The 24775-nt window shown below is 36.2% G+C and overlaps 4 protein-coding genes across 4 annotated transcripts; 2 read left to right on the top strand and 2 right to left on the bottom strand.

The window, feature by feature from the left end:
- Positions 1-1148: 1148 nt before the first annotated feature.
- On the bottom strand, positions 1149-2257 carry LOC104786547 (glutathione S-transferase F9). The gene is made up of 3 exons (XM_087449942.1): positions 2050-2257; positions 1926-1974; positions 1149-1806 (listed from the first exon to the last, which is right to left on the bottom strand). Exons 1-3 carry the CDS (start codon positions 2191-2193, stop codon positions 1352-1354), a joined length of 648 nt encoding a protein of 215 aa, XP_087306068.1. The 5' UTR covers positions 2194-2257; the 3' UTR covers positions 1149-1351.
- A 13297-nt stretch (positions 2258-15554) lies between these two features.
- LOC104786549 (putative 2-oxoacid dependent dioxygenase) lies at positions 15555-18167 on the top strand. The gene is made up of 3 exons (XM_010511981.3): positions 15555-16454; positions 17327-17648; positions 17754-18167. The coding sequence occupies exons 1-3, from the start codon at positions 15949-15951 to the stop codon at positions 18003-18005; spliced, it is 1080 nt and encodes a 359-aa protein (XP_010510283.1). The 5' UTR covers positions 15555-15948; the 3' UTR covers positions 18006-18167.
- Positions 17643-20837, bottom strand: LOC104786548 (protein JASON-like). Its single transcript, XM_010511980.3, has 7 exons — positions 20464-20837; positions 20245-20364; positions 19488-19699; positions 18702-19320; positions 18522-18613; positions 18291-18404; positions 17643-18001 (listed from the first exon to the last, which is right to left on the bottom strand). Exons 1-6 carry the CDS (start codon positions 20560-20562, stop codon positions 18314-18316), a joined length of 1233 nt encoding a protein of 410 aa, XP_010510282.1. The 5' UTR covers positions 20563-20837; the 3' UTR covers positions 17643-18001; positions 18291-18313.
- Positions 20838-21183: 346 nt separating this feature from the next.
- Positions 21184-22079, top strand: LOC104786550 (gibberellin-regulated protein 12-like). The gene is made up of 4 exons (XM_010511982.2): positions 21184-21337; positions 21445-21489; positions 21615-21645; positions 21776-22079. The coding sequence occupies exons 1-4, from the start codon at positions 21275-21277 to the stop codon at positions 21955-21957; spliced, it is 321 nt and encodes a 106-aa protein (XP_010510284.1). The 5' UTR covers positions 21184-21274; the 3' UTR covers positions 21958-22079.
- Positions 22080-24775: the final 2696 nt, after the last annotated feature.

Raw genomic sequence — 24775 nt, forward strand, 5'->3', positions numbered from 1 at the left:
CTCTATTCTCTTTCTCACAATCGCAACCAGACAACAACAATGGCGTGACCTTGTTTTTTTTCTTTGAGACAGCGGCGTAACCTAATGTCGGGATAATTGTGTTTCTTTGCTATTCACGATGAATCACTTCATTGTTGGGCTTATGGGCTCTAATAAATTGCTGGACTTTAAAATATGTTTGCCCAATTTTCTAATTAAAACAAACATAAGCCCAAATAAAATATGTCCAACATACATACAATATATCTATCCGGATATCCGGATATCCGGTTCTAGTTATAATCACTATCCGGCTCCGACTCCGGATCCGCCCAGATTTATAAATCCACTATCCGAATCCGGATCCGCCTGTACCGGATATCCGGTTTTCCGGAGTGGATATTTGCGGATCCCGGATCGGAGACCGGATCCCGGATAATAGGTCTCAGGGCTACCAAACGTAGCTAGCCAAATGACCAATAAAGCTTATTGAGAATATTTTAAAATAATTATCGGTAGTTCAGCATGTGTTAAATAAGAAATCTTGTGACTTGGTCGAATGTTAGCCAAATGAAAAAAACACTAATTTATAATCTTTGACTATGAATCAAAAGGCCGAGTGAAAGAAGCCCATGTTTTATGTCCGCAACTATACAATATACATCCATCAAGTCTACCGTTCGAGTCGCATGCTAATCCAAGATTTTACCATTTTTTCTAGAAACCAAAGATGCACAAGTTACATAAATTATCTTTAGTGCAATCTGTCTTCATAACATTAGACTAAAATGCAAAAAAAAAAAAGCAAAAATGATTTTTAATTTTTGCAATCGGATTAAAATATGTCATGAATCACTTGGTTTGAATAGACCGTTTACATATAAGAGTAATCAATCACTCACGTTTATGTGGGGCAACAATATATCTATTGGTAGATTAGATGTTTATTTAAACAAATAGATTTTTTTTTTTTAAATGCGTTTTGCAAGATAATACGAGTTAATCCATGTTAAATTGTTAATTACCTCATTTGGTAAATTAGTGAGAGTGATATATGTAAAAGTAAAATTTAGGGAGCGAATACATGACTTGTATATGGTTTAGTATTTGGATCGATGATGACTCATTAGATCCTAAGTTGGGTAGCTAATCAATCAAGTCAAACTGAAAGTTAAACTAGGGGAACAGATCATATTCATAAATTGAAAGCCTCACAACAGAGCCAACCGACTCTTATTAAATTACAAAAGGAAAGAAAACACAGAGGAAGCAAATAACATACACAAAGAGGCATTATAGATCCAGTTTTATTAAACCTCAAAATAAAACACAAGCAACTTCACCAACAAGAAGCAAGGAGAAGGAATCATCTTTAACCCGGGAGTGAAAACTTGGCAAGAGTCTCCTTCCACGCAGGACGGCTGCTAATATCATCCCACCACGCACTCACGTGCTTCCTATCTTTGATCATGTAAGCCTTCCCAATAGGACCAACCAAGTAATCAGTGAAGGGGAGGTGAGCCAAATCAGCCAAACTCACGAAATCACCGGCCAAGTACTTGCTCTTCGAGAGATGTGCCTCGTAGACATCAAGAACAGCGGATAGTTGCGCTTCACTATCCTTAATCACCTTCTCATCAGATGCGAATCCCATAGCTGATGCGAACACTACGTGTAGTGTCAGGTTCAATAGCGGTGGGTGGTATGTGGTCGCTTCCACGTCAAGCCATTGCTCAACTTGACCTCTGTCTTCGACTGTTTTCCCCAAAAGATCAGGTCCTTGTGACCTATACTTCTCTGCTATGTACCTCATCACCGCACGCGACTCTGTCACAAATTTCAAAGAAAAAACATCTTTCAAAGAAAACACAACAAAACAAGAACCAGACAACATCTTATAATTGTAGCTAGATCAAACGAGTATAGAGGTTTTCTTGAAACTGTACCGAAGATTTTGTAGTCACCGTCGACAACAGCAGGAACAGTACCAAAAGGCTGTAATTGGAAGAAGAAAAATCAAAGTAAGAAGCCATTAGAACAGAGACGATCGAGGAAGAAGAAGGAACTAACCTGTAGAGCGAGATAAGCAGGCTGTTTCTGTTCTCCTTTCAAGAGATCGACGGGGACGGTTTCGAAGGCGACACCCTTCTCGATCAGTGTTACCAAAGCTCTCTTCGGTGAAGCAAAGTGAGGTCCGTACACCGTTAGCACCATCTTTTGTTTTTGGCTTTCTTTTTTTCTCTCTTTACTCACAGTTTGTTGTTTAGCTTTGTTGAGTGGATTTTTCAGAGTGTCAAGACGTCAGTTTTATAGAGAGAGCAGAGAGACAGAGATTTTCGACTCGTGGCGAAACGTGGCATTGCGTTTCGGTTGCTGTTTGGTGGAAACAAAATTAGCCAATTACAACCAAAAAATATGTTACCAAAAAAAAAAAAGTTAGTCAATACATATCAGATTTATTAACTCAAATAAAAATAAAAAATAACACATCAGAATTCTTGTGCTTTGCACCTAACTATAAAAATAGAAATCAATCATATTAAACATAAATACACATAAATTTTCATTTTCATTTTTATGAGCCTGAGCAGTGATAATAATAATATATATTTTATATGTTATTCATTTATTTGCTGTTTAGAAGAAAAAATACATTCATAACTCATACTCTTATAATATAAAGATGTGTGTGTTGCTTCTTAGTTTTTTTAGGTTTTTATACTTGGATTTAAATTTACGAAAACGAAATTCTAACAAATCCAAACTAAACTGAACTAGGAATATATCGGTTAGAGTTTAATTAAGATTTTACTAGGAAAGAATACTGGAAAAAAACAAAGGTCCATTTCTAAACATGGTATTCATTATTTAACTCATTCTTGAGATGCTCTAGCATCCCTAATAGGATCGTTGTACATTCTTGTTATTAATTCTTTTAAGAAGCAAGATATATATATATATATATATATATATATATATATTGTTTAAAAATATGTAATATTTTAAAGTGTACATGGCAATGGCATTTGCTTGGAAAAATATAGTGTATTAAAAAGGTTAAACATTAACTTAGAAAAAATTAAGATCTAAAAAGCCAAAAACACTTGTTTGAATAAAAACATGGGATTTTGGACGAGGTGAAATTGAAATTAAATCAGAAACTTGTCAATCAATAATAATTAATTTACTAATTTTTATCAATCATATTTATATTAAATAAAGAAAACTTAGAAAACCATATAATACTCTCGTCTTCTAAGACGTCAATTTCTTCCGTGTCACTCTAACCCATATTCGATATATCGACGGAGTTGATTGGCTCAGACGTCAATTTCTTCCATGTCACTCTAACTCATACTGTATTTGATATTTGAGTTCAATACTCTCGTCTTGTAAGACCGAGGTAGTAATAATACAAAAAGACAATATGTCTCTCTCATTAATTTGGAAACTTATTTTTTTTTCATAAAAATCGAACAGTTAATGCAGTTCGACTTTTATTATAATAACTAGATTTTAACCCGTAGTACACCGCATGTATATAATTTTTATTATTATTTATATATTATATTATATTTGTTTGTTAAATCTTGAATGTTTTGCAAATAAAGAAATAAGTAAATTTTCCGACCGTTTGTGCGGCTAAATATTTATATTAATTTTTTAACCCGTAATATACTTCATGACCATTTGTTTGTTATATTTAGTTTGTTTTGTTTAGTGTTTGAAATTCTATTTTGATTTTTATTATAAAAAAACATAAGAGATCTAAATACATAGTAAGTCACTTATACACACATCTTTCCTAATGATTTAATTATTTTACACACTCTTAATTAAATCAAATCTTTGTACAAAAAAAAAGTTAAATCAAATTAATTTTTATATGTCAAATATTCTAATATTAATAATATTGACAAATAATAAAATGAGGATTTAATCCGTGTAAGCACAAATTTAATGATATTTTATTAATTCCAACATGTCCTCTTTATAACACTTCTACTATATAACCATATTATATAGTATTTTAAAATCTTTTTAATTTTACATATTTGTAATATTTTAAAATTTTTATTAAGTTTATATATATTATTATAATATTTAAAATAAAAATCAAATTGTATATGCTTTTGAAAAAGAATCAACTTTTATATATGTCGATTGAAAAAGTATATGTTTAGAGTTAGATCTTCATATTCACCAAAAAAAAAAGAGTTAGATCTTCATATGAAGGTTAAAAATGTATACAAAACTTGTATATATGTCGATTGATTACATTTAATATTATGTTTTGAAGTATCATATTTTCAGCACTAGAATGTTACAAAACAGTCAATTAATAAAGAGCTCGTTATATTATAAAAAGGGAGATTCTCAAAAATAGCACCAATATAAGTTTTTTTTCCAAACTTAGCCCAACATTTTAAAAATTTCAAAAATAACACCAATTAATCTTTCAAAATTAAATCCTAAATTTAAAATACTAAACCTCACATCTCAAATCTATATCCTAAATGTGAAATTGGGAACCCAAACCTAAAAAAAATTCTAAAAATTAATTTTAAATATTTTAATATGTTAAATAGTGCTATTTTTGGAAATTTATAGAATATGTGCTATAATTATCTATAAAACTTGTTTTAGTGCTATTTTAGGGTATTTCTTTTTTAAAAATAAGATTGAATAATTTTTTTAGGAGAAAAGAAAGAAAAATCAAAGGAAGGAAGACATAGAGATGGAAACAAAGATGAGTTGCTTTACGCACGCAAGTAGGTGGAGCCAAAATAAAACGTGAGAAAATGAGCCCATCCGTTTATATGACCATTGAACCCACATGCCTCAATTAGGTAGGTGTTTGTGGAATATAACTAATAATTAAACAATTAAAATAATACTTTTCTCCTTTTTTTGGGCAATATAATAATGGTGGTATTCATTTTTAAATTTATGTTTAATTCGATTAGATTAACATTTTTATATAATAATATTAATATTTTTATTCTTTACAAACGAAAAATGAGTGTCTCACCGTTGGTAATGCCCTCCACTTAGTGAGCACACTCGTAGTATACTGCTTAGATACATGAGAATATTGTAACGAATTATTAATTCCACTCGAATGCCATGAAATATCCGATTCTAGCTTATCTCTATTAATATAGTTAGTCATCATCTCGAATTCTCAATCATTAGTCACTTTTACTGTTTTACAAAAATGGACGACTCCAAACAAACATGGGAGATTCTCCAAAATAAGTTTTTTTTTCAAACTTAGCATAATATTTTTAAAATTCTAAAAATAACATCAATTAATGTTTCAAAATTAAATCATAAATTCAAAATACTAAACTCTATTCCTCAAAACTATATTCTAAATGTGAAATTGAGAACCCAAACCTAAAAAAATAAATTCTAAAAATTAGTTTAAAATATTTTAATGTGTTAAATAATGTTATTTTTAGAAATTCATAGAATATATGCTATAGATTCCATAAAACTTGTTTTAGTGCTATTGTAGGTATTTCTCAACAAACATTGGTAATATTATACGTACCGAACATCTGGCCAAATAATTAGTATATTAATAACTGAACATCGTGGGGATGTAGCTCAGATGGTAGAGCGCTCGCTTAGCATGCGAGAGGTACGGGGATCTATACCCCGCATCTCCACATTTTCCTTTTTTTCAAAATTTAATTTACCAACTACGTAAGTCTCAAGCAAAACTCAAAAAAAGTTACATGAGCTTTTCGATTCAGTTCTATTTCCGGCGGCTGACAAAAAATAGCTGCCGTTTCAAACTCACTCATCACCCTCATCTCAATCTAACCGACTCAAATTCACTTCTTTCGTCAACAACGATGTTATCCCAATTCCCAACGATTGATATCAAAGGAGGCGAGTTCGAGTCCACGGTCACGCGAAAGAGCGTAATCGCAATGATCAAAGATGCGGTTGAGACTTGAGAGAGACGGGTGTTTTCAGGTGATTAACCATGGGATTTCACTTGATGTTACGGAAAATATGAAAGATGAAAACGTGGGTTTCATGAGCAAGACTCAGAAGTGAGGACAAAGTTTTTATACTCGTGATATCACCAAAAAGCTCCTTCAGCGGATTGGAGAGATACCTTAAGTTGTTTTAAGGCCCCTGAGCCTGATGTTCCAAAACAGAGGACTTGCCAGAAGCAAAGAAGAATAATAATTTTAGTGTCTCGGTCAGTCTAAAGATCCATACTTTGTGTACATGTTTTAGGGTATCATGTTGGAGTATTCGAAACGAGTGATGAAAATAGAGAACTAATCTTTGAGCTTTTATAAGAAGCTTTAGGGCTGAATGAATCCTAACCACTTGAAAGATATGGATTGCACAAAAGGGTTGTTCATGCTTTCTCAAGCCTGATTTAAGTAAAGAATATAGAACCTTTTTTTTTGTTAGTTTTGGTTTTTTTTTTTTTTTCCTTTTTATCAGATACAAATAACAGAACAAAGAAAGAGAAATTTTGTAAGAAAGCTCATCCAATTTATCATAGTTAATATATGCAACAAAGGAAAGTTAGGTTACCTCTCCTATTGAAATGAGCCACTACAAAATTTATTGATAGTGATAATTTTATTTTGATGCTTAAATCGTTTTATAAAATTGGATCTTGGAAATTAAATTATCACAGGTCGCATCTTTTTGCATGCACTCCACGCAATCTGTGCAATTATATGGATCCATTAAAGACTTTTTATCCCCAAAAAACAAAACCAAACATGTCGAAAGAGAGTTCCCACTCCAAACATGTGCAAGTTACTACTGTGATAGAGGACTGATGTGACTTCCCCCGGCCCATTGCTCCATTTAAGGTATGAAAATAATGTTGTGACACACAGATGTACCATGTCCACAGAGACCTAATCCTAGCACTTGTAGTATCTTGGTTCTAGTTTCTTAACCAATTGGAGTAATATTTGTTTCTTCTAAATTAGGGTTGTTTTCTTCGATTTTATTCCTTTATTACTGCCTTTAACTGATCTGTCCGGAGACCTCGACTTATTCTACAAGATCATAATAACTTCGAAAGAAATATGTTTCGAACATCGATGTTCCAAGTAAAGAAATTTGCTCTAATCATATGGTAACATTTAACACGCTAAGAGTATATAGAGGAATGTGGTTAGACGAACGAGTTTCACGACAGGAAAACGTAACAATGATGTAAAGGTATATAGAAGCACAACACACTGATTCACACTTGGAACGTGCCAAGCCAACGCTTTTCTATTCAATTTTATTAACAAAATTTATCTTTTACAAGAATACAATTTTGTCTGGGCCCTTACTCAACCTATTCTACCCAATAGGATTGAACCCGACTAAGAATGAATCTGACCCCTCTTCTCTTTTCTATCTAAACACACACCTGTGTAGATCTAAGAGAATAAACTCACCCTCTCTCTTTTTAGCTAAGAGATTAAAACTCACCCTCTCTCTTTTCTATCTAAACTCTCACCAGAGTAGATCTAAGAGAAATAAAAAAAAACAATTCTCTACGCACTTAATCACCACCCTGATTAACGTCACAGAGAACTGGGAACACCCCTTCTAAGTCTTATTTTTGTGGCTTCGAAGTTTACAACTGTATCAATATTCTAGAGTGCTCAAATTGGCTCGTGGCCTACTCCTAGAATATATATACACGACTTGAGAACTCCTAGAAGGCGAATCTCCAAATATCACGGGATAAGGAAACTGTTTGTTTCTCAGCCTTATCCTTTCCTTAACTCTTGCGGAGAATATTCTTCATATCTCCAAGCAAACGGAAACTGCTTGCTGCTCAAGCTTATCCTTTCTTTATTTATCGCAGAGAATATTTTTTCATATCTCCAAGTGAAATCTCGTCCATATCTTCAATGCCAAGTCAGCAACCTTCCTCGACACATCATCACATCCACTCATGTCTTGCCACGTCAGCTTACGCATCCATGTCAGCAACTCAGGCGTTTGTGATATGATGCAGCTTCCTGATTGGCACAACACTCTGTTCGGCATAACGACTTGTTCCTCACAGTGAGTTGTTCCAGAATCTGCATTTACAATCTCCCCCATTTTGACTGAGTTTGATACTCAAGCATCTCTCTGGTTCAACCTGAAAAGACACTCCAACAAACACAAGCCAAAAACAGAACAAGCAACAACTAGACAAAAACATCAGACATTATCTAGCAAAATTAATCAACAGCTTGTTCAAACAGAATTATGCATAAGAACCTAACAATCAGAAACCCCAGCGGGCTGCAGCGGAAACCATGTTCTTAATAATTCTCTAATCAGACTTAATCAATTGGCATATTCTCAATCATTAACAACCTAAGATCAATAACCACCACCATCCTAAGATCAACCAATTAATAAATTAAGTCTCCCCCATAAACAATGATTCTCCCCCTAAACCAAGTAGCTACAAGGATTCTCCCCCATAAGTACAAAACTCCTTATCATTAGGCGTTGATTAGAATTATATCAAAAACCAATCAAAATCCAGAACCAGAATCATTCTCCCCCAGCTTGAGTGATCAACTAAGTCAAAAACAGACATATGTATCACAACAGCATACTGAGCTATGGGAATTACTTACCTGCTAATAGTGCTTTGCATCCTTAAGCACTTTGATGACCTGTCTCGTCGCCTGTTGAAGCAGCTTCTTGTTTGTAGGCATATTGACTATCCTTGCAACCACAATTGGACGTTGGGCAATAGAACACTGATTGCCGAGAATTCGAACAACAGATAGCACTTTGATCGAATCATAGTAAGGAGGTGACCATACACAAGCTCTACAAGAAAAACAGCCTCTTGTGTATTATGTTCTACAATCTCAAAACTCTGTTTCACTGTAGATATCCTTCATTCTTGCATTTGAAGCAGTTTCTTCGATTGATTCTACACAAAGCCGTGTTGCCCTTACATACAGATGAGCTAAGCATGTTCTACTTCTCAAATTTGTCATAACTGAGACTTCATGAAATCCATGTTTTTTGAAAAGAACATTCACTGTCTTGATCAAACCCCTTGGCACTTGACAGATTAGTCCAAGAATCTCATACACCTTCTCCTAAACAAGTCTTCAACGTAGACACATTCCTGAGAAACTCAACAGTTGCATGCAGCATCATTAAGAGCAAACACAATCGTCTGTTCTTTAACACAACCTCGTCCAAACATGCATGTATGATAATGATCAGATCAGCACATCTCTATTGTTCCTGTAGACATCTAACCAAAAATTTCATACATAGTTTTCAGAAGCCCAGCAGCTTCAACCATCCTCCTATATCATCAGTGGAACCAAACACAAACGTTCGTTCTTCAATGGATGTATCACGATCCTAACAACAGAGTATCACACCTCTATTTTTCATTGCAGATAACATGTCTCATCACAATCATATGCACCTGCAGATCATCAAGGGTGAAGTGATCTCCTGTCACTCTTTTGTTGACTCCACGACACTGAAGTATCAACACACTTCTGCAGATTCTCTCTTAACTCAAGAAGACATCTCCTCTGGATTCACTTATAGAAGATAAAACAGACCCTTGCTTTGGACGTAGTGACCCACGGTGAAACAGAATTTGGAGCATATATACCGGTGATACAGACGATAATGCACACGTCAAACAGCTGGTAGGACATAGACCCTTGCCTCTGAGCATAATCCATCTTCTGGTAATAGTCCCGTGCATCAAATACTTTGATCAAAGATGGAACTCAACCAGCTGTTGTACAAACATGATAGCCACATAACAACTTGTGAGCACAATCTTCTGTCTAGGAACACTCATCGGCCTCTAGAAGAGGTAGCTCCATTCCTTCGTATAATGGAACTGACACTATACTCATTGTATCGATACAAACGAGTATCAGTCTTTCGAATCATCCTCAGACGCATGATGACTCAGCAACAATCCTCTGAAGCTCTTTCACAACTTGAACCAGGTTGCAGTAACAGCTACTTCCAACACTTTAGTACTCATGGGACACTTATTTTCACCCAAATAATTAGATGAACACGCAGCTCTTTGATCTTACTTCCATGATCAATCCATCACTCAAGATGTTAGACCCTTGATCCATTGCTGCTCTCTGGAGTTTACCTCTTAGAGAGTCATGATCATTCCTATGAGCTGAAACAAGTGAGCTTAAACCTGAACCACTTAACACACACATCAGTGCACACTTGTTGAAAACATACAAACATTTCTCATCAACAATATTTACAATCAACAACGTGTTTCAACAATCAGTCATATGAATTTAACTACAAAACATTGATTCTACAACACATTGTTTTCTTTTCAACCTTCTATACACAACCTTAGACATCCAAAAATTGTTAATCACAGGAAGTGAGGGAACAAGAAAAGCAATAAACCATCAAGAGTACTTTTATATTATTTTTTTTTTACTTCTGAAAGTAAGAGGCTTTCATACCTTGAGATCTGTTCTGTGATGTGTGCCAACCACTTGTTCAGGACTTCACCAGAAACTACCACAACCTTTTGTGAATCTTCAAAGAACAGTTCTATGATCAGTGGCTAGTCTTTCGCTCTGGCATGCCTTTGATTCTCATGGTTCATCATCAACGTGAAGTAGGCAGCTGGAATTTCCTTTGGAAAGTGCATTGACAGGAGTGTATCAAGTCATTTTTTTTTTTTTTTTTGACTTTTCATGATACACTACCTTAGAGCTTAGATCCAACAGGCATGAATGATCTTCACAGTTTGATGATATGAACGATCTTCTGCTGAATCTCCTGATTTCTATCAGCGATATCACTTGACTTCTCAACCGCGGATATTTGTGCATTCCCTTGTTATTATTCTTCAGGGCTCTGTTCCAGACATACCAGCCACATGACTCCTTTTTTTTTTTTTTTTTTTTAATTACAGACAACTGGTACTTCTTTCAGAATGGAATGCATAATAATGCCACTCCTCAGCTCTTTGACCTCCTCCTTCACGACAACGTTTTACGAGATCCCCCATATGAATTGGCATGACAGGCAGCTGTTTTCCACTAATTCTTCGTTTAGACAGAGTGTTGCTCTTTTATACATTCTAGGAATTTTATGGCCTGTTCTGATGCATGTCCCTGTATCTGATCAACACAACTCACAGAACATATTAGATCCCACAAACACCAATGACTTTTCTCAGAATCATGTGTTGATCCAAGTCCAATGGTTTTGTAAACAAATCAACAATTTGCAAATCAGTACTCTGATGTTCTAATACTATCAGTTTCTCCACAACTAATCTATGAATAAACAATTATTCAGGATCCTGTAATTGGAATTTTAGTACATGATCTACAACAATATTAACAAACAAACGATTGTCACACAAAATTGATGCAGGGTCTAAGAATGTACCGTACGCTGTTCTCAATTGTTTGATTCTCATCGGGTGATTGAAACAGGTTCCCAAGGCATTAACCTCATATTCAACAATTGAACGAGGTACCTTGACAAGCTTCTGAGCATAGCAGAAGATCAGATTTGTTAACAGAAGGCAGCAGCCACCAGATCCTTCACGATGATTCAGAGACCGAGATCTCTTCAAGTTCCTGCTAGCTCCTCTCATCAACACCAACCCTAGATGTGCCTTTAAAATACTTGGCACTCCTTTCAGCAGCTCGCATGTGTGATACTTTACGATTATCACTGAAACACTCACAGCTTGCAAGTACATAGCAGATGTCTAATTTGCTGGTACAACACATCTTCAGACGACTGATCAGTCCACCGTACCCGTTACCATTTACACAATCTCTTGAAACATCTTCTAAGATAGAACATTTCCAACTCTCATAGGTGCTGCCTCTAGCAAACTCTGCCTCATGCCTTGTTCTTCACAACTTGTCCACGTTTGTCTATTCTGTTCTTGAAGACCTCTATAGCTTCGCCCATGTTTCAACTTAACTCCATTTGCAGAGCTCTGACATGCAACGCCACTAATTGCATCTGAACAAGTATGTGTAATAGTAGCAGAAACAACAACTCTGCCCTCCTGAATCCTTCCAGCAGCTTCTTGATGGAAGTGATTCTCACAGTTTCCTGAGTGCTACAGCTTACACTTGACAACATCTACTTAATACACTCCTTCTCAGATCATGTCTCTAGACATCATAGAACACTGCTGATTGAACTCTTTTGCTTGTGGATTGGATGACTTTGATATACGCCAGCTATTATCAGAGCATTGACCTTGAACTCAAATATTGTTGCGCTCATCAACCACCTGACATCTTTCCTTAGTGAAGTTAACATCTAAACCCTCGTCACACAACTGACTGGTGCTAATCAGATTGGCTTTTAGATCATCGACAAGGTAGACACCATAGTGGGCTGATCTTTACCCCGAGATGCACTTTTGCCTTTGATTTTACCTTCAGCTTCATCTCTAAAAGTGACCATGTCAGCTAAGCCTTCTTCAAAGTTGTGTAGCCTTCCTTGATTCACAGTCATGTACCTTGAACAACCACAGTGCTTCAATACAACAGTCTGTTGATCATCAACAGAGTGTGCAACATAACAGTTCATGTCACATTTCTTGATGTTTACTCGCATGTATCTTCGAACATCTTTGTGACACTCCTTCAGATGCGTGAGTGGTATAGTACAATCCAGACACTTGAAACAGTCAGCTTTGTGGAGGCTCTGACTTGCATAATAACAGTGAAATGTTCTTTTGTTCTGATCTCCGACACTCCACATTCTTGTCTCAACTTCTGATCTTATCTTTTCTTTCATCGACTTGAGATGTAAACCATTGTTAATTGTGATACTTGAAGATCCACTATAACAATACAGATCATTCTTCTTAATGAAGACTTGATTGCCTCTTCTTCCAATCATTGTGGAACTTCTTCTGGCTTAAAAGCTGACTTACACGATTCTTAAATCTGTAGCAATCAACCTTAATATGACCAATCACACCACAATACCAACACCGACGCAGTTTCCCTCTCAGGTTGTTCACAACAATCATCTGTTTAGTCTTCTGCAGGTTGAACTCAGACACTCGTTTGACAGCACCACCTCTGTTTTGCAGCACTATTAAGCCATTCACTGCACTTGTGTCACCACTTGAGTTTCTTCCATGGTTCTTCATCCCACAGTTTGCAATCATAGTACCCTTGTGAGTGACCAGCCGCTTATCCAGATCTTTTGCTCCTTTACTCAGTCTCTTGTTATTCTTTAGCTGATCCTCAAGACGTTGTCTCAACAGAGACGTAATAACTTTCTCCTCAGACAACAATTTCTCAAGAGTGAAGACTCTATAAAGCAGCTCTTTCTTCTCAGACACCAGATCATAATTCTCCTTTTTCTGCAGAATCAGATCCTTAAACAGAGCGATGACTTGTTTCTCAACAGATAAGCCAGCCACATCATCCTTAGGCTTCAAAACAGACTTCTGATTCTCATCATCTTCTTTGGCTGAATCAATATCACTCCATGTCAAACAAGATTTCGTATGAACACAGCCTTGACGGTTGTAACACTTCAACACACTTCTTCTTTCAAGTCTAGAACATTCTGATTGGAAGTGTCCATAATCTTGATATTCAGAACTCTGAGATCTTTCTCTGCATCAGATCTGGATGATGAAGATTGATGCTGAAGTTGTACACCCTTCAGACTTCTGAACTGCTTCTTAATCAGTACTCCCTTGAACAGACGTCTGAGTTTCTACAGTCTTCAGAGTGAATGATTCCTCAGCCTTCTGATCGTTCTTTCTCATCTGCAGTTCATCTGTCTGAACTAATTTTACACACTGATAAACCATCTGTTCATCAGAACTTAAAGCACCTTTACCATCAGATTTGTGAGAAAGATATCCATGTGATAAGCTTCTGAGAAATTCCTTGACAAACATTTTATCCTTATATACCTTCTTCAGCATTACAACTTCCTGACAAAGGGAGCTTAGTTGACTGTTGAAACGACAGGATGGTGATACATCAGATTTTTCCTTCTTCACCCTTCTGGTTTCCTCAAAGAAGGCTTCCAAAATATCCCAAGCTTCTTTCGCCGACATACACTCTTGCACCATCGCGAACAGATCCATCGGCAAGCAGCTGAAAATTGTAGATAACGCTTCAGCGTTCTGTTTTCCCTTTAACTTCTCCTCAGCCGTCCATAGCTTACTGGGTTTTATTAGAGTTTCTCCTCTCATGCTCGTAAGTCGTAAGTGTTGGAAGTGACCATCCATCTTCAACAGCGAACCAGACATCCATATCACGACTTTGAATCATCTGTCTGATTTGTGCTTTCCAATCATCATAGTGCTCAGCGTCAAGCATCAGCGGATTGTTCTTATCAACGAACTGTTGTGGATTCTACATACCTCGTCTCAAGATCTCACCTGTTGAAAAGATAAGCAATTCTTTTATCAGGCGTCTGCTCTGATACCAATTGTAAAGGTATAGAGAAGCACAACACACTGATTCACACTTGGAACGCGCCAAGCCAACGCTTTTCTATTCAATCTTATTAACAAAATTTATCTTTTACAAGAATACATTTTTGTCTCGGCCCTTACTCAACCTATACTACCCAATAGGATTGAACCCGACTAAGAATGAATCTGACCCCTCTTCTCTTTTCTATCTAAACACACACCTGTGTAGATCTAAGAGAATAAACTCACCCTCTCTCTTTTTAGCTAAGAGATTAAAACTCACCCTCTCTCTTTTCTATCTAAACTCTCACCAGAGTAGATCTAAGAGAAAGAAAAAAAACAATTCCCTGCGCACTTAATCACCACCCTGATTAACGTCACAGAGAACTGGGAACACCCTTCTAAGCCTTATTTTTGTGGCTTCGAAGTTTACAACTGTATCAATATTCTAGAGTGCTCAAATTGGCTCGTGGCCTACTCCTAGAATATATATACACGACTTGAGAACCCCTAGAAGGCGAATCTCCAAATATCACGGGATAAGGAAACTGTTTGTTTCTCAGCCTTATCCTTTCCTTAACTCTTGCGGAGAATATTCTTCATATCTCCAAGCAAACGGAAACTGCTTGCTGCTCAAGCTTATCCTTTCCTTATTTATCGCAGAGAATATTTTTTCATATCTCCAAGTGAAATCTCGTCCATATCTTCAATGCCAAGTCAGCAACCTTCCTCGACACATCATCACATCCACTCATGTCTTGCCACGTCAGCTTACGCATCCATGTCAGCAACTCAGGCGTTTGTGATATGATGCAACTTCCTGATTGGCACAACACTCTGTTCGGTATAACGACTTGTTCCTCACAGTGAGTTGTTCCAGAATCTGCATTTACAAATGATAGAATTGGCGTTATCGTTAGCTGTGCGAGGGATACATATTGACATACATTAAAGTTGGACGGTGGAGGACGACTACTGGAGCAGAACTGTTAGAGCTTAGGAGAAAAAGAGAGTGATAACACGACTCTTGATTGTGTGGTTCTCAAAACTTAATTTAGAAAAGTACAAAAGAATATGTTTCATGAATATATTTTGTTTGGGTCTATGAAAGAGTAGAAAAAAAAAACAGAATTATACTAGAATTATTTATAAATTCAAATGGGAACCCACACTAGCTAGATGGATACAAGGACTGTACCACATGGGCATATGACATGTACACATCAACTAAACGTTGTTCTTTCTTTTGATATATATATTTTTTTTAAATCCAAACATCAAACAAATTAAACGTTGCGGAAAGAAACTGTATTATCTCAACTTTGAAATTGTATTTGATTCACACATACACCAAATACGGTGTTTTTGGGTCACACCAAATACTTTTTGTGTTTGTTACATATACGGAGAGGTCACACACCTCTGATTCAACAAACTGCACTACTGAGCAAAAAAGTCTCTCTATAATTTTCTTCAACCTTTTTTCCCTTCTCGTACAAGAAACGACATACACAATGGTGGGAAACTATGATCGTACCGGTGAGGTAAAAGCGTTCGACGAGATGAAGATTGGAGTGAAGGGTCTCATGGACGCCGGGATCACACAAATCCCACGCATTTTCCATCACCCGAATGCTACCTTTACAAACCCTAAACCTAGTTCCTCAACGTTGAAGATTCCAACAATCGATCTTGGAGGCTGTGTGTTCGAGTCCACGGTCATGCGAGAGAGTGTTATCACGAAAGTGAGAGACGCGGTTGAGAAGTTTGGGTTCTTCCAGGTGATTAACCATGGGATTCCAATTGGTGTGACGGATAAGATGAAAGATGGGATTCGTGGGTTTCATGAGCAGGACTCAGAAGTGAAGAAAACGTTTTATAGTCGTGACATGACCAAAAAGGTTAAGTATAACACTAATTTCGATCTCTATAGTTCTCAAGCTGCCAATTGGAGAGATACTTTAACTACGGTTATGTCTCCTGATGTTCCACAAGTAGAGGACTTACCTGCGGTTTGTCGGTACGCTTTTTTTCTTTCTAATTTTCAAATTTTAGTGACATCACTACTAGATATTTTCTTAGAGGAAAAAAGAATACAATTATTGTATAGAATGGCCTGGTCCCAAAACTGAAAGCTCACGAAACCACAAACAAGGTAATAATGAATTTAGCTTACATAATTATTTAAGCTAAGTTTAATAATACCCGTACGTTAGCTTACACAAACTGGGTTAGGATGGACAAATCCGTCTGCGGACTGAACCGTTTTTTATTTACCATTCATTAAATGTAGTTCGCTGTGGTGCGGTCTAAAAGATACAGGAAAAAAACCGCTGCGGATCAACTGCGCATTATTTTTATGTACAAATAAAGTTGGTACTCTGCAGCGGTCTGCTGTTCGTCCTATTTTTGGGGCGGACTAAACTGCTGACGGATTTGGTCGCTTCGACCGCAGTCACCATTCAGACCCTATAAGTTAAATTTAACAACACGCTTATGATAGTTATAATTTTTTTTAATTAAATTTATAATAGTCATAAATTAACTATTTAGGTACAAAAACATCTAGTATATCCTTGTATTAAATCTCCCTAAATTGGTTTTAATTATATTGTAATTTTGTTATTGTATGGTCTAATTTATTTTTAGATACAGTTAGGATAAATATTCATAATTAATACTATTATTGTATTTTAAGTATCTTTAATTGTATTTTGCTTGTGCAGTAGTTAGTGTTAGTGTTTGTAATAAATGTAATGTAAAATATACTATATTTTTATCTATTCAGCTTATTCGGTTCCGTTACAAAAAAAAAGTCGAGTTTGGTTTGATTTCGATTTGATGAATTTCAGTTTGGTTATAAAAATTGACGTAACAGATAAATATTTTCAGGGAAATCATGTTGGAGTACTCCAAACGAATGATGAAGTTAGGAGAGATAATCTTTGAGCTGTTATCAGAAGCTCTCGGATTAAAACCTAACCACCTCAAAGAACTAGACTGTGCCAAGAGCTTGTCGTTGCTCTCACATTACTACCCACCTTGTCCAGAGCCTGATCGAACCTTTGGGATCAGTTCACACACAGATATATCTTTTATCACTATTCTTCTTCAAGACCACATTGGTGGACTTCAAGTTCTCCATGATGGATACTGGATCGATGTTCCTCCTAATCCCGAAGCTCTTATCGTCAACTTAGGAGATCTCTTACAGGCAAATATGTTATTTTGTTTTCAATAAACAAACTCAATACACCAATCAAATCTTTCATGTTTTGACAAATCTCACAAAATTATTCTTTCCAATGGTTGCTTGCAGCTTATAACAAACGATAAGTTTGTAAGTGTGGAGCACAGGGTATTGGCAAATAGATGCAAGGAACCGCGCATTTCAAGCGCATCGTTCTTCATGCACACCATACCAAATGAACAAGTATATGGACCTATCAAAGAGCTTCTATCTGAACAAAACCCTCCCAAGTATAGAGACACAACCACGTCCGAGATGGCGAGACATTACTTGGCTAAAGGACTTGATGGGACCTCACCGTTGCTCCATTTCAGGATCTGAAAATAATAGTGGATCCAAATATTAGAGGATTTCTGGAGTTTCCACAAAAATAAATTGTAGTATACAATAAAACTACTTGTGGTAGTATTTCACATATATTATGTATCCAATAACTCATTTTGTAGTTCTTGTGTTGAGATATATATTACATTGTGTTCTCTACTAGGTATATATATAGTATTCAAGCACATAGCTAGACAATGCGTTTCAGTAGTTAATTGTTCTTCCAAGTACAAACTAATAAAAAAACTTAATCGACCCTAGTAGAGATCATAAGAGTATTACCTCCATAGATTCACACACGGTATTCAAAAGGAAACAACTGACATGGATTGAGCTGAATGTCGTAGATGTGATATGGCTGTGTCCCTTTCAGTCTCTTCCACTATTCCAAGTTTTCTGCAAAACAACAAGTTTATATGTATCATTGGTTACTATCTTCAAATGTGATTTAAATAAACACAATATATAAGCATTTGCATATATTAACTGCAAAAGGCAAGGAGAAAATTGTACCTTGGAGAGATGAAACCATGACCACCTTCTTCTGAAAGTGCCTTCTCCAATCTCTCTTCAAAAGATGTTGCGTGCCAACTCACTTTCTGGTCCTGCATTAAGAAAAGTAAATCCTACGTTTCTTAATGAATGAGAGGAAATGTGAACAAGCCTAGTAAGAAACATGAGATCGAGTAGTACCTCTTTGTACTTGTTTGTAGAGTTTGGTATCCCATTACCATCCCACCATTTGGGTGAGATTAGAGATTGTTCTTTCTCATTCCAGTGAGCTGCAACCATTCCAATGATTGGTCTGTCCCCATGAGTTATGGATAAAGCCTCCATGTTTTTGCCACTACTCTGCTTCACCCAAGGAGAGCTACTAGTTTCGACTATTGGGTACTTTTCATCTGTACTCTCACAAATCGTTGATGTGGGAGATTCATTTTCCGTCTTCTCTTGGACTCTTTGTCTCCCCTTTCCTGCTGATCCCATATATTCAGGAAAGGTGGTTCTAGGGGTTTGAATCTCATCAGATAGTTTCAATGCGGTCGGATTAGGCGATGTTGCTGAGATATTAGTGTTTGCAGGCATCTCAGGTTTCCTAGAAGAGATGTTCTTGGAAGAACTAGAAGAGTAAGATTGATCAAACTCACATTCAGACCGCACTGACTTTGTCTTACTCTTAACGTTTCCAGCTTTGAGTGGCACATTGCCGGTTATATCCACCTCGTCCCTTAACGCAGTACCAATGCTTTGTTCACTAGCGTCGCTAGATGCAGAAGAGATCCTTGCATTGCTACGGGCATCGGTCAAGCAACTGATATTGACAAAACAAAGAAAAAGAGTAAAGTTCAGCTCCATGCAACCTCTGGAACTCTTGTTTGATCAAAGTATTTTTGTTAGGAGGCAGTTTGACTAAGATTCGTTTACTTTTCAAGCTCAAAAGAGATATTTATCACGTAAAGTAGGCATGTAGCAGTTCACCTGCTAGGAGTTTTCTCTGAAGTATCTATTGATCTTTCACAGGGCTCATTCTTTATCTCATCCAAGTGAAATATTGCATCAGAGTTACTGGAAACCCAAGAAGGGGTAGATCTAAAATGTTCTCCAAGTTGATGGGTTTCCAGTTTTTTGGGTGCTTTAATCTCAACCGGTGTCACTGGTGTTGTCATGCTGCAAGCTTTAAGAAACTGTGCCTGTAGCTCCACAAGTAAATCAAAGTGAAGTTAGGTTCTCAGTTTGAAGAAAGTGACAATCAGATTCTGTTCTTATGAGTTTTTCAAAACTTCAGAAGAGTAACTAACTCACACAAAAATCTCAAATAATTATTAGTAGTAAAGATGCAGACACTAATGCAAGTTAACATAAGCTACAGTCATCTAAATACATCTATTGTCAATACAACTGACCACACAAAAACAGAGGAAATGAATAACCCAAAGGTTGTGAAATGTAGCAATGCCTTCCTGATAGAAACAGAGCATACTAGAGTCTAGTAACATTAAACACAGAACAACTTCTTCTCTCAGTTCAGCAAGAAGAGCTTCAGCACAAGTATCACACATATCAAAACACACAAAAGATGTCTCAAGCACAAAACATAACTGGAGAATCTTGAACAAATATACTAACTCATTTCAAGAAGCCAAAAATCTTGAACCTGAGTGAATGAATTAAAAAAACCACATAATTCTTAAGGTATGATTCTTGAATGTATTTCTTTTATTAACAACATACATACCTCATCCTTGTCAATATGCACAGAATCCAAACTAGAACCCTCTATGTCATGACAAGGTGAAGAAGAAGCTTCAGATAAAAACAAAGCTGACAAACGATTCTTCGATTCATACTGACCTCTCTGAAATCATCATCACAAAGAAGTTAATAATTACAATTGAAACACTGAATTGTAAAAGCACAAGGAAGCAAGCGATGATGATAAAATTCAGTTTACTACTTGTTTGGATTGAACTTGAGAAACAGAGTCATCAACACTAGTTGATTCGTCGTCTTTAGTAGTAGTAGCACGGAAGCAGCAGTGGAAGAGACAACCCATGGCGGTTCTACTCTACAATCACGACCTCTGCGAAGATTGTGATGGTTCAGACTCAATTGTGATTTGAATTTTATTGGTGGTAAAATAAAAAAATATAAAAAAGGAACAGCGATGGAAGAACTTATTACAAAATACAGTGAGGAGGGAAAATATATAATGTTTTCTCGAGAAAGTGAGAGAGAGAGAGTGATGTTGGAGGAGGAGGAGGTGGTGGGTCTGAGTCTTTACTTTAAAGTGTTTTTGTTTTTCAAATTTGAAAATCCCAAAAAAAGGACTGTGTGAGTGAGAGAGAGAGCTTCGAATTTTGAATATGGCATCAAACATAGTATTAATTATTTTATTCATTATTTATTTCTTACGTTATCTACACTCGCGGGCGCGTGTGTTCAAACGTGGAACATTCGAAAACAGATTTTTTTTTCAAGTACAAAAAAGCATTTAATAATTGATTCGTGATATTTTTTTTGGTCAATTATTATTAACAGTTTATTTAATTTCATAAATTATTTTAGGAAATAAAATTCATTGAATTTAATAAAGTCAGCATAAAATAAATGCTTTGTATTTGACTAGTTCAGTACATCTATTTAATCACCTTCTATAATATATACAAGTGCCATTGGTTATAAATAGATGCAAACACTCAAGTGAAATACATCATCAAAAAGAAAAGAAAAAAATCAGAAGTGAAGAAAGGAAAGAGTTTGACAAAATGTTGAAACTCATCATTTTCTTGATGATATCCAGTTTGTTGCTTGCTACTCAATTTTCTAATGTAAACATTAATTCAAATACTTGTTTTCATTTCTTTATTTTTTTATTTTATGAATTCTTCGAAATACAGAAATACAGTTTTTATATATGTTATTTTGTTTGGTACAGGCCGAAGAATTAGATAGTTCAGCTGAAGTACCTGCACCCCGTAAGGTATAAATTTATATAAAACATCAGATTATGAAAAAATAATATTACAGACTATTACTTTTTTCAAACTCTTTATTGTAACCATTCTTTTACATCACAAATTTATGTGCATCCTCCAACAAATTCAGATGGGAGGAGAAGGCTCACTTCGACCAGAAGGTAATTTTTTTTAAAAAAACCGTGTTATTTCATTTATATAATTAATAAATGAATTGAACCATTTCGTTAATAATTTTTTTTTTCAACCGTTAATAATTTATTTAACGTTGCATTGTATTTTTTTGTCCAGAATGTCCAAAGGCATGTGACTATCGATGTTCAGCGACATCTCACAGGAAACCATGTTTGTTCTTTTGCAACAAATGTTGTATGAAATGTTTATGCGTACCATCGGGAACATATGGACACAAAGAAGAATGCCCTTGCTACGATAACTGGAGGACCAAAGAAGGTGGACCTAAATGTCCATGATAACTTATAAACAATTATAAACAAAACAGATATTGTCTCTTCTTAATAAAATCTATGTTGGCCGTGCCTATTTTTAATATATGTATAATATAATATAATATAATGTTTTCGTCTATTGCAAATCTAGAGTTGCACAAATATCTTTGGTCAAATACCTTAAGATTAAAAGAAAATACTAGTATCTATCATCTTATCATAATTAACACCTCTATAATTCTTCTTTATTGCATTCACTCTTTCACCATGTTGTCTTTAATTTGAGAAAGAATTACTCAAATGTTATCTAAAAGTTGGTTTATTACTCAAATCTATAAATCTTTTGAAAATTACTAGAATGTTTAGTGCTCTGGGTGTAATTACAATTTACCCCTTGGGTTTTGTTTTCCGAATTTGAGTAAAAAACAAAAATACACATCAACAAATTAAAATACACATCAGATATGAATTAATACGTCATTAAGCAGTTTTTTTTAGATCCACAGTTTTGTTTTCTCTCGTTTATATCAAAGAGAGGGAAAGTGAATAGTTTTAACTATTCACAAACCGCGAGAAAAAAAAATTATCGAAACTCTCGTCTCTCGTCGCTGGCGATACTGTCATTGTCCACTCTCTTGCCGTCAATCTCCCGCCGTCATCTCTCGCCGTCATCTCTCACCGTCTTTCTTCGTCGTCGCACTCTCTTTCTTCAATTGGCTCTCTCTCTCTCTTCGTCTTCTTCGTCTTCTTCGTCTTCGTCTATCCGGTATGTGTCGACTGTTTAATTTCGAGTTTTCCGGCTGAATGTGGGTTTTTTCGATGATTTACGGCTGATTGTCGCCGTTGTTAATGACGGCTGATTTGTTAGATTTATTCGATTCGATGGCTGATTTACTTTTTGTTTTATGTTGCGGCTCAGTTATTTTAGGGTTTACGACTGATTTGTTAGATCTATTCGATTCGATGGCTGATTTGTTAGATTTATTCGATTCGATGGCTGATTTACTGTTTGTTTTATTTTGCGGACGGATGAGTTGTGACTGAGATATTTTGTGCTTTAGATCTGAGTTATGTGTTTGTGGCTGAGTTATGTTATGCTTTATGTATGAGTTTGTTTTATGTTATGGCTGATTTATGTTATGATTTACTTATGAACTATAACAGATGTCGATGGTGATTATTTCTTCTGAAGAACAAGCAAGGGATTACCCCCCAAGACTATACGCTAAAATAGAGTCTAGAGATATAAACACAAATTTCAGGATGAAAGAATTCCCTCAGATTAGGGAATCAATAGGACTGGATGCGTGGGATGAAACGAAGAAAGTACCAATTGGAATAATCTCTAAGCTAGTTGATAGCCAATTCGTCTAGTTTGGTAAGGTTGTTCATTTCCTACTATGTAACCAGTTAAGGGTACATAAGAAGGAGCTTTGGTTTGTGGTCGGCGGTCAACCTATCAGGTTTGGGTTGAATGAATTCCATTATCTGACGGGGTTAAACATAGACCCAATGCCTACTGAACAGTTTGAACTTGAAGAGGAACACAAAAAGTTCTTCCGACTTTTGAAAGTGCCTGGTGGGGCAGGTCCAACGCTACTTGAACTCAGGGAAGCATTAAAAGTGTGCCGGGGATGGGTTAACCTTGATCATTGTAAATGGTTGGGGCTGTTGCTTCTTCAACACATTGGACTTTATGGTTTGCATCATAACTCTAGAATTCCATATGAAAGTGCCAAAAGAGTTTTTGATGATGAAGCAATGAAGACGTATCCGTGGGGTCGGTCAGCATTTGAAGCTCTTGTTGATTCCATAAAGATGCTGAACCCTACGGGAAAGTCGTACACCCTTAGCGGGTTTACACCCGTGTTACAGGTTTGGGCGTATGAGTCCATCAAATGCTTTGGAGAACGGTTTGGGAATGCATCAGCTGAAGATGGTGGCATACCGATGCTTCAATGGGGTGGAAACGGTACACGTTCATCGCTGGAAACCGCAATTGCTGAAGAGATCAAAGCGCTTGGTGAGGTAAGGTTTCAATGGATGAGTATGATTAGTTATGGCTGAGTTATTGTTTAGTAACGGCTGAGTTATGTTTTATTAATGCCTGATTTATGCTTTAGTGTTGGCTGAGTTATGTTTTAGTAATGACTGATTTATGCTTTAGTCTTGTCTGAGTTAAAACTTACTGATGGGTTTCATAATCTCTTATGTTACAGCTGCGTGTGATTAATATGGTTATGAAGGAAAATGGCTGCGAGCTATTTCATTCGTGGCCAGAAGAAGAAGACGACCCAGCAATCGATCGCCTGATCGAAGACATACATCTGAATACGTTTGTTAAAGGTTTTTGGGATGTTAAGGGGAGTGATAAGAAGAAAAAGAAAAAGAAAGCTGAAGCAGTTGTTGAGTCTGAATCTCCTCCCGCAAAGAAGCGGAAAGTTCAGAAGATGAAAGTTTCCAACAGTCAGGAAACTAGTGAAGGAGTTGCACAGGAGAGGAAGAAGAAAGAAAAAAAGGTAAGTGAGGAGGAAGATGTTGGGGAAGATGTTGGGGAAGATGATCTCTACGAATTGATCTCTAAGTTATACACAAGGTTTGACACCGTTGATAGGAACATTGAAAATGTATCGGCGAATCTGGAGAAGAAGATGGATGAAAGGATTGAAACCAGGCTTGGATCTTTTGAGACGGACCTCAAACAGATGAAAGAGCTCGTGCTTCCAAAGAGCACGACTGACCAGACTTTAAAAATGGGACAGGAACTAAATAACCTGGGACATGGACAGGAACTTCAGACATCAAAAGGTCCACCAAAAGTTCCGGTAATGTCTGGTTTATC

This window comes from Camelina sativa, chromosome 5 (assembly GCF_030686135.1).
Source record: "Camelina sativa cultivar CO46 ecotype springtype chromosome 5, ASM3068613v1".
In the NCBI taxonomy this organism is placed as follows: domain Eukaryota; kingdom Viridiplantae; phylum Streptophyta; class Magnoliopsida; order Brassicales; family Brassicaceae; genus Camelina; species Camelina sativa.